A 10,313-nucleotide genomic window follows, 5' to 3' on the forward strand; every position below is an offset into this window, starting at 1 on the left:
AAAATAAGTTAAATGATTGTATTGAAGCTTTTTTTTAAAGAAATAACTTTCTGTTTAAAAAGTTGAGAAGCTGTAACGGATAGCTTACAATAATGAGTGTTTTTTAACAAAAAATTAACTTTATTCTAACGTAATTAATGTGCAGCATTATATGTAAAGGATATAATAGACTACATTTATCTAATACTAAATGCTGAAACTTGGCTAAACGCTGTAACCAGTTTGCATATTTTTATTCATAAATAAATAACTTAAAACCGTTTTCTATATCACTATTATGGGTTATACATTTTAATGGAAAGATATGTAGTGTTTGCTTATTTTCCTAGAAAGCTGTGCATTTATTGTTTGCTTTCATATAAAGATGTGTTTTATTTTCATTCATTTCACATTAACATCATAAAATAATTATTGAAAAGAACGCTGTGCTTTCTCTATTCAGAACATATGGTACTTTTTATAAGCAATGTGAAGGGGAAATTAGGTAAACGGCTCCCAGCGAAGAATTTGCCAAATCGAAGTTTACAAAAATTGAAATTCATTTAGAAGTGGACATAGATGCTGCAGGCAGTAAAACTAAAAACTCCAAAAGAAATTGTTTGTTCGTTGTTTTACTTTGTTTCATCAGTTTATTGGCGGTAGGAACGTTTATTTTCATCTATTTTTTCAAAATAAGTTTTTTAGAATTCGCGATAATACTTTTCGAAAAATCAAAATAAAAGTGCATTAATATTTTATTATTTTTATATTAATTCAACAAAAGGTTGAGAAAAATTAAAAAAATTAGTGTTCGCACGTCATATGATCAGGCCTTTCCTATATATTTATCCACATATACATAATATAATGTTCTTTTTTTTTGGTATGTTGAAAGGAGATGGACTAACATAATGTTTAACAAATGAAAAACAAAGACGCGTTATCATTTAATTAAACATTTTGACTTATTATTATGACATTAACAGATTTTAAATACTATTTTGAGCATATATACAGGCATGTTTATGGATGGATGTAAACGATCCGTAATTTCGTTTATCATCCAATTTCTTTCTGTTTAAGTTAAAAACATAATCTGCGCATAGAAAATGGATCCACAACAAATAGTGGAATTAGGCAAACTGTTAAAAAATAACGGAGATAAAATCTTGAATTCCGAATTTGCTTTAATTCTATCAGGTAAAAAAATTCTTTAAACTAATAATAACAGATCAAAAAAAAATTTTTCTTACTTCGTCTAGGTTCCATATTACGTGCTCTGAATGATTCTTTCACTTTGATAGTCGACTCTTTGGAATGTGGAGATGCTAAGAATTTTCAAGTACTTAAGACTATCAATTCAAAGTCATCCGCTTTTCGTGATCTTCAATTGATTTCCGATTCCGTGCAGAAAACTCCACAACTATGCATGGTACATTGTCCACATGAAGAATATTTTCAAGGGAATATTGGTATTAAAAAATTTCGGGCTGGTTTGACCACCGTCCTGGTTTGACTACCGTTTGAGGTGCTTCACCGCTCTTTGACCACGATCGTTTTCGCACAGGGTTATCGTATGTGATCCATTTCTCATCTCCAGTCACCATTCGTTTAAGAAATAGGTCTATCTCATTCCGTTTGGCCAAGGCTTCGCAGATGGAAATTCGATCCGTTATGTTTTTTTCTGTTAATTGGTGTGGCACCCAAACATCGAGCTTCTTTTGAATCCAGCTTTGTGTAAATGATTTAAAACAGTTTTATGGTCGATTTTTAGCTCCTGGGCGATGTTACGACTGCTAACATGCCGGTCAACTTCGATCATTTCTCCGATTTTATCGACATTTTCGACGACCGGCCTACCTGTGCGAGGTGCATCTTTAACATCAAAAATTCCTGAACGGAATCTACGAAACCAAAATTGCACATAATTGGCTGTTACAGTATCGGAACTATAAACACCATTCACAATTTTAGCCGCCTGGCTTGCATTTTCACCTTTGTCAAAGAAAAACTGTAAAATGTACCGAATTTTCTCTTTGTTCACTTCCATTTTTAACACGCTGTAACTCACAACTGAATGCACCAAACAAAAAACAGCAAAAGAATTTTTTTTACTGCGAAATGTCACCTTTCCAACGAGCATAAATATGAAATTGTTTGATCGATACTTTACGAGAAATCTATCAGTGCAGCCATCTACCGAAAAAATAATGAATTTCTTTTTCCCCAAACTAATATATAAAATATTACAAACTCCCTTAGAGCAATACTTTCATTTACTTATTACTACGCATTTTTTTATACCCTACACCGCTTGCGGTACTTGGATGTGGAGTGTGTAACACGCAGAAGCACTTAAGATAGAGTCACCTTTCATTATGCCGATGGATTCAGCATGATTTTCTATATCAATCTGTCCGTTTGATATCTGTCCATAGATTTTGTGTTTAACCTACAGGTCGCATTTTTGAAAATATTTTGATGGAATTTTGTACACTGACGTGCTGTGCGCTATTAAAAATCGTTCGAATCGCATCACCTTTTCGATCCCTCATCATATAATACCTTATCTTAATAAATCGTTATATAAAAAAAAAGTGTAAACTTCAGAATTTCGCGACCAATATCGCTTAGAAATAGTAATTCGTCATTCTAAACTGGTGAGAAAACCTCGGATAGTATGAGACAACTGTTTGATGCTCTTCCTATATAAACGAAGCTTCATATGGTAGAAACTCCTAATTTTTAATACTTCTTGATGAAAATTCGTTATGCCCGTTGATTCGTTAGTTACTGGCTCGACAGTCCGTTTGAGAGATCTTAATGGAGATTTAATGAAATTAAACATCTATGACTCTTATAGAAGAACAAAATATTATTTACAATACTTCACCTCTAGTTAGGACATAAAAATATCAACAACTTCTTACTGCACCTTAACGATAGATTGCTTGCGAAATGAATGTAATAAAAGCAGCAAACATCGTGAATTACTTAAAAAAACAAACGGAACGATAAACGGATGTGGATGTCACAATGTAAAATGTTACACGTCTTGTATAGACAAAATAAAATGTATATGGTATAAATGGACATTAGTAAGTACAGAAATTCCAGTATCTGCATATGTCAAATATTCTGAAATGTGGGATATAGCAATTAAAGTTGATTTTCAGAATATGATAAGCCTTCACACTTTGAATGCATCTAACCCGAAAATAGTTGTAAATGGAAGATTTTCAAAAATACCAATTTATGTAACTAGTTTTACCTCAGATAATTACTACAGTCAAAATGGACCTGTGATTATCAATAACACATCACATTTAATTACAGTTTCACATTTCCAAACGCCAGAACCTGGCATAATAGGTGATTATCAAAACAAATTAGTGGAGATAAAGATATTCATATAATCATGATCTAATGCGATGTGAACCCTATCAATGTGATGTGAATTGTGTTGTACCAGAACCTGCATTTGACAAATTTACGAAAAATATGAAGAGCTTCCGAACTAGAGAATACATCAAAACGGATGACGATCTAATTGTTGAGACTAAATTTAGTCGCTTAAAGTGTTTATTTGAATTAGTTGTAGGAAATGTTCCCCTAAGCAACTTGCAAAGAGAACTAGCGCATTGTGAAATTGAGATATTGATAACATTTGCACTTCAGACAATGTAAACCCATATATTGTAATGAAATCTCTTCATAGTAAGTCAGGAGGCATGTTACGCTTTACATCAAATTGTTCATTTGCAACAGACTTTATTAAATGCGCATCAGAGCCATATAGTTTGGACTGGAAAAGCTTTAATAAAACTTGCTTTATCCATGTGGGATCATTAAATAAAACCTTAATAGGTACCTTTGTTTTTATTTTGAAAGGAAGTCTTATGCAAAAATGTGTTGAAAAGAATGCTACTACACATCTTATTAACTTGATCATCTCTAAAGCGTTCTCAGAAGGTGTCCTAACTTCAGCTGTTACTGTTCTCACATTCGCGTTCATATTTCAATCAGATTATTTAGAGTATGAGAATGTAATAGAACTGCACGAAGAGAATTTAATGAAAAATTATGGATTTTCTCCTTTATGTAGTTTTTTAATATTAATGTTGTAAAAAATTAGAAAGATAATGACTTAAGATTCCACGATTTAAAGTGAGAAGGTTTGTCGGATGCCTCTCTTTTTTAGAGTTTAGTACGTTATTACTACATTGCTGTGCCATAGGGGGAAAACTTTTCATAGCTTTTGCCTAAATTTATCAATAATTAATTTGAACTTGCATGAGTTAGGCATAAATCATTAATTTTACTCTACTCTACTCTAAGAACACTTAAAACTTTTGAACTTTATCTTTCGAAATCTACTTTTATAATATAATTCAGTTTTCCTTTCGGCAAAGCGCAGAGGACTAACTTTATAGGCTTATTATACCTGTAAATGTAAAGATTATCTACTTTCCGAAAGAAACAACTCGAGGTTTATATTTATATTCCGTACTATTATTAATATCTCAACAGTTTTTCTCTTTACGATTTATTCGTTAGAGGTTTATCTTTCGCACTACCAGCATCATCTAACAGGGATTGCGCTAATGTGCTGCCAAGAATAAAAACACAGTATTCCATTAATATTTTCTAACGGAAAACTAACTGAAGACTAATGCTTACACACAGTGACGCTAAATCCTTTTTTCAAGCCTGAGGATAAAAAGTGAATGGACTGTTTTAATGGGTGCGGCTATAATGCTTTCCATCAATTTCTATTCCCAAGTTTGAAGAAAAGTGTGGCCTCATTATATTTATAGTCGAAGAAAGATTAAAAAAATATGTGTAGCCTACAGAAATATATAGGTTTTACATTGCAATTTTGGTAAAGGTCTGATTTTTAATCGAATTTTGATAAGAAAACATATTTTCTAATAACATAGGAAAATATTTATTACACCTATGACGATACTGAACGTTTGGGGGAATTTCGTAGCAACTTGGAAGTCGAGCGTTGCGAGATTACCATCAGAAATGTCATTGAAAATGCTTTAGATACGGAAAGAAATCAGATACTGGAGTTGTTGGAGATTGTGGCCACGAAATTGGCCGCACCCATCAGACGATTTTTGGCTGAAGGCGCTGAGGTACTACATGAAGAGTCCAATTCCATGGAAAGGCTCATGATGTATTTGGAAAATTCGTTAAGAACGTTGTACAATACTTTGAACGAAGTCAATTTTGCTCGCATTTTGGATACGATATGGGCGGAGCTCTCAGTCATTATGTATGATTTAATACAATCCAATTTGGATGTACGCACAAAATTTATATATAAAAAGTCTACTTTATACTATATATATATAAGATGCTATACTATTTTTACTATAGAAGGGTCGACCTCCCGCATTTTTCCAAAATTTACGTCAAACACTTTATGTGATGAATTCGTGCTTCAAAACTGGTAATATGGTTACGTCCGATATAGAAGTATTAACCGAGATTGAACGCATTTTGGATTTACACGCTTTTGAAACGGTCGATTTAATTCATCAATATTACTTAGAAAGACTTGACCATCAAAAAGAGATTAACAAATCAGAATATGGGCAACTGACAAGACGAACCAACTTTATTGAGACTGATTTAAAGGTAAGAATGTATTTTCACAAAAACCAATGTTTTAAAGCTTTTCCCTTTTCTCTGTAGCTGGACATATGAATGCGCGCAATTTGATACCCATGGACACAAATGGATCTTGCGATTCGTTTGTTAAGGCACACTTTCTGTCAAGTAACTCTTTCCAAGGGTGTCTGCTGTAAAGACTGCCGTTCAAAGTAAAACACCTTTTCCCTTTTGCGATGAACAATTCACAATGTATGCTTAATCAACTGGTTTATAAAGTTCGTTAACATTCCCACCTTTGATACCTTGATTTTTAGAAAATTAAGTCAGGATCAACAAGAGAAATAATCTGATATTGTTTAGTATAAAAGATAAAGACTACTTTGGAATGACGAATCAATATATTGCCGAGTGCTATACAACATTTGCTGATCATTTACCGAATGAAAATGACCAAATTCGTATGGAATTATCTCGGCCGGAGTACACAGGTATTTAAGATAATGCTCGGGGACTAATTTCAAACTTTTCATAATATTTCAATCATCACAGCCTCAGAAACCATTTGCTCCTTAGAATATCGCCAGGAAGATAAACAAGCCAAGGACTTTTTGAAAAAACTAAAAAATAAATCCTATTCATGAGAATTAATTAGGAATATCAAAAAGGTTGCATTTGCTTAGAACAATGATATGCTGTTTCTTGTGTTTCTTTTCCTGAGAGTATTTGAAAATAATCTAACATACATATGTAAATAAGTGCACATAAATTACGGTAATTTAATATCACGAAAAGTTAATAAAAGCATATAAGAAAATTATTATTATTATTATTATTAACCGCTTAAAAGGCACCTTAAACAATAAATGAAAACTTCACACGAATATATTTTTAAATGAAAAATTTGTTTTTTCTTTCTTTCTATCGACAATATTCCTTTGCACAATCCCATAATAAATATATGTATTACAATCGAAAGTGAGAACGTGCCTTGCCTAATAAACGAATAAAGGTAAGGTAGTATAAAAACAAACACTCTTGAATCATTGACATATGTATAAATAAAAGATGTAATGTCCATCGCTCATATCAATATAGATATTTGTGCGCTCCTTCTAATTTATTTAAAAATATATCACACAATGTATAATTATGTAGATGATGTAGAATTAAAGAAATACCTACTAATGTAGTTCATGTCCTGGCCTTCTTACAATGCTAAAGCACTTTAGACTATAAAGATCAAGCATTGCTGGTATAGCGGAAGAACAAGGACAAACAACCTAGAGTGAAAAAAGGGTATAAAGGAGAAGCCACGATATAGATGACTTCAATAAGGTAATCAACTAGTTCTTCGCTAAAACGTTAAAATTATTATATGTGTGCACTATGTAAAGCGCAATATTTTCATAGTATTTTTAACGAATAAATTCTAGCTTAGCGAAAAAGCTTAAATTTTAAAAAAGTGTCATTCAGTTACATAGAGTCACAAATCTTTTAATTATGTCATATAATTATTTTATATAAGCTGATCTGCTAAGAAACCGGAAGCATTTTGTTGCATTATGAACACCCCAATTATATCGACAGTGTAACCAATACACAAACAAACACGCACACAAGTCGCAGTTTAAATGTTTATAATTGCCATTACTGTCGTTAGTTACTTAATGAGTCCATAAATAATGTAATTGCCACTACAACGGTGGCCACTACAAGAGTGTAATGGACAAAAAATTTTTTTTTTTACCGAGCGTTGCTCAAAGAAATAAACATAAAATCGAAAAAAGTGTTTACTCGCTTTAAGTAAGAATAAAAGCTTGGGTTGTTTTAGCTCTTGAAAAATGCAGGAGAGGCATATCGCGTAGCTATGCTACGCTACTTTACTAAAGCAGAGAAAAACACAAAACTGTAAATATTTGCTAATGTTAACATTTGTATAGCAATTTCACTGAGAAAGCGTAGAAATTACTCAAATATCTACTTTTTCTTTGGTAAACACAAGCAATATAAGAGGAAAATATTTGCGTAAAAAATTTTTATGCGATGAAAATGAAACGAAATTTGTACGAGAATTTTATTTATGTCAAAAAAAAAATTTTTTTTTCTGCTTACATTACAAGTGCCTTAACATTTACAAGGAACGACATACAATTTCGACAAAAACAGTTTGAAGTTTTTTTCTAAAAAAACAAATTCTCTTTTTTCCAATACCTTATATATTTGCGATACGCTACATAAGCTTTATTTATCTGATATCTCTATTATTCTTATTGATTACTAAAACATAATTTAAAATGAATTTTTCCTAAAAAAAACACGTTTTTATAAACAAATAGAGACATTTACAAACATAACATAACAATGGAGAATTTATAAACAAACAGAGCAAACTTCCGTAGACCGTTAAGCAATACGTGCACATTTTCGCAACAACAGTCCGCGCTGCCTTCCATCCCACCACTTATTTTAACCTCTCCAGTGATTTTGCATTATATTTTCTTGCACTGTTTTGTATTTATTCTATTGGCTTTGTGAACACGATTCTGCCCTTCTTTGTCAAAATAAAACACATTTGATTATTTAGACAATGAAAAAGTTATATGTTGAAGGTGTGTCATCTTTCGGACAATTGATGGATTCTTTCGATTTTAAAGGACCCTCGTCTTTGGAAGCAATCACGAAAGATGGTATTTGGATACCGTCATAAGAATGCAACAATCTATAGATCTTCTAAGGAAAATCGGGTTAACCGGAAGGCGTTAGGTCTACTGATAACAACGGGGATGGTAGGACACACATTCCTTGAATAAGTTTTGTCATATGAATTGAATATGACTTTTAGGACACTACTCTTGTGTTTGGTGGCAGTGGCATCAGTTAGAACCAACCGTAAGACAGCACGTCTTGTTGACCACCTCAAATGCGGCTCCATGAATATTCATCATTTATCGTCGAACGTAATGGTTTGCCCACTCTGCACCATGATCCTTTAGGCTTTCTTGCAATATTTATCGTAAGAACTGAGCAACACTGTTTTTTGAGTTAAGCCCGGAAAGTGAAGTTTCCTGCAAAAGGATGTTTTTTAGCAGGATGTTTATAGCTCATTCTATAAAGCTCTAAGAAACTACGTTGTGTGCGCTTTGGTATGATAACTTGTACATTTACGCATAACTAAAAGAGAGTACTTTCAAACAAGCAATGATACTACTTCAAGAGTATTATAGAAAAAGGACAGTGACATACCCACAAACCCAACATTCCATGTTATTCCTTCTAATGTAAAAACTTAAGAAAGTTAAAGATTCACAAGATGAAAAGAAAGATATGAATTCTTATGGCTTGTAACTTTCTTCTAGAAAAAGGAAATCAGATATATTTTTGCTGTTAAGCCCAATAAGAAAACCACGGTGAATAACAAAATCAATCTATACACATTTTTCGCCATCCGCGATATTTTCCATATATTCTCTCTCCTAACTGACTAGATAGAACGCAAAAATAGATGGATTTTTCGATTGCCACTAAGACCAAGCGCTCTTTTAACGCGGATTTGTTAGGCTGCCAGAGAGATGGAAAAAAGTACTAGATAACGAAGGAAATTGTTTTCGGTAATGAATTTGTTTCCATTTGTAGTAAACTTTAGAGCCTGCTATATCTAAGTTGACTCTAAGCATCTTTCGTTTTTAAATGAAAAGAAAGCATTGAATTTCGCATCATTAGGTTACTCTAAATATCGTTGCGTTGAAATACCTTAAAGAGTGCAGAGTAGTATATTCACTCAACGCAAAATGCGTTTGTCAACGCTTCTTGCATTCATATTGCACAAAACACTTACGCCTACTGATATCTACCAAAATTGAAGGGTACACCACAGGTTTTTATGATAATTCAAAAGGTGATTGATTAGACAACAGCAGGAAATACAACACAATATGAGCAAATGTGTGAGAACTTGTGCACTAGGATGAAACAACTGACTACTATCAACACCGGCTGTGTAGCCTTTATTTCTGCTAAAACTACAAGAAAGAAAAGAAAGTTACATTCTTCAGAAAAGATTCATTAGTTGATTCCAAGGAAAGGAATCTTTCTAAATGACAAACACAAACTTGTGCAAACGCGTGCAATTATACAATTATTTACTCTAGGCAACGTTTTATGAATTTCTGTAATTTTAGAATAAAGCAAACTTGGATGAATTCTGGTGCATTCCTGCTTTCGGACAGGGTATCGCTTGAGGGCCTGATAAAATAAATATTTATAACGACAAGTTTTGATCTCAGATAAGATGGTTAATTACACATACAGATTGCTTAATTTGTATAAAACAACAAAATAAATATGTTACGTTTTTCAGGTTTAGAGCTACGAGAGAACTAGCGATACGTAAAAAGTAACCATTTGACTATGGCCACAAAAATTCTATAGATCTTACTTTTTCAAAGAGAGTGTCCCGCACCTCATCACAGATTGCGGCATTAACACCTAAAAATTTGTAAAAATGAAAGCTATTTTAAGTAAATATGTTAATATTAGTTTGGGGAAAAAGAAATACATTATTTTTTCGGTAGATGGCTGCACTGATAGATTTCTCGTAAAGTATCGATCAAACAATTTCAGATTTATGCTCGTTGGAAAGGTGACATTTCGCAGTAAAAAAATTTCTTTTGCTGTTTTTTGTTTGGTGCATTCAGTTGTGAGTTACAGCG

General features: G+C 32.6%; 1 protein-coding gene and 1 pseudogene across 1 annotated transcript; both read left to right on the plus strand.

The window, feature by feature from the left end:
* Positions 1-884: 884 nt before the first annotated feature.
* LOC119640660 lies at positions 885-1,513 on the plus strand. The gene is made up of 2 exons (XM_038038852.1): positions 885-1,179; positions 1,242-1,513. The coding sequence occupies exons 1-2, from the start codon at positions 1,089-1,091 to the stop codon at positions 1,493-1,495; spliced, it is 345 nt and encodes a 114-aa protein (XP_037894780.1). The 5' UTR covers positions 885-1,088; the 3' UTR covers positions 1,496-1,513.
* Positions 1,514-3,122: 1,609 nt separating this feature from the next.
* Positions 3,123-6,315, plus strand: LOC119640543 (annotated as a pseudogene).
* The last annotated feature ends 3,998 nt before the right edge of the window (positions 6,316-10,313 follow it).

The sequence above is a fragment of the Glossina fuscipes genome, unplaced genomic scaffold (genome assembly GCF_014805625.2).
Source record: "Glossina fuscipes isolate IAEA_lab_2018 unplaced genomic scaffold, Yale_Gfus_2 121, whole genome shotgun sequence".
NCBI classification, from domain to species: domain Eukaryota; kingdom Metazoa; phylum Arthropoda; class Insecta; order Diptera; family Glossinidae; genus Glossina; species Glossina fuscipes.

Excerpts from the sequence above, each read along its gene's own strand:
- LOC119640660 (XM_038038852.1), top strand. The coding sequence starts at position 1,089 with ATGGATCCACAACAAATAGTGGAATTAGGCAAACTGTTAAAAAATAAC. Across the intron at positions 1,180-1,241 it reads ATTTGCTTTAATTCTATCAG|GTTCCATATTACGTGCTCTG; the intron begins GTAAAAAAATTC and ends TACTTCGTCTAG.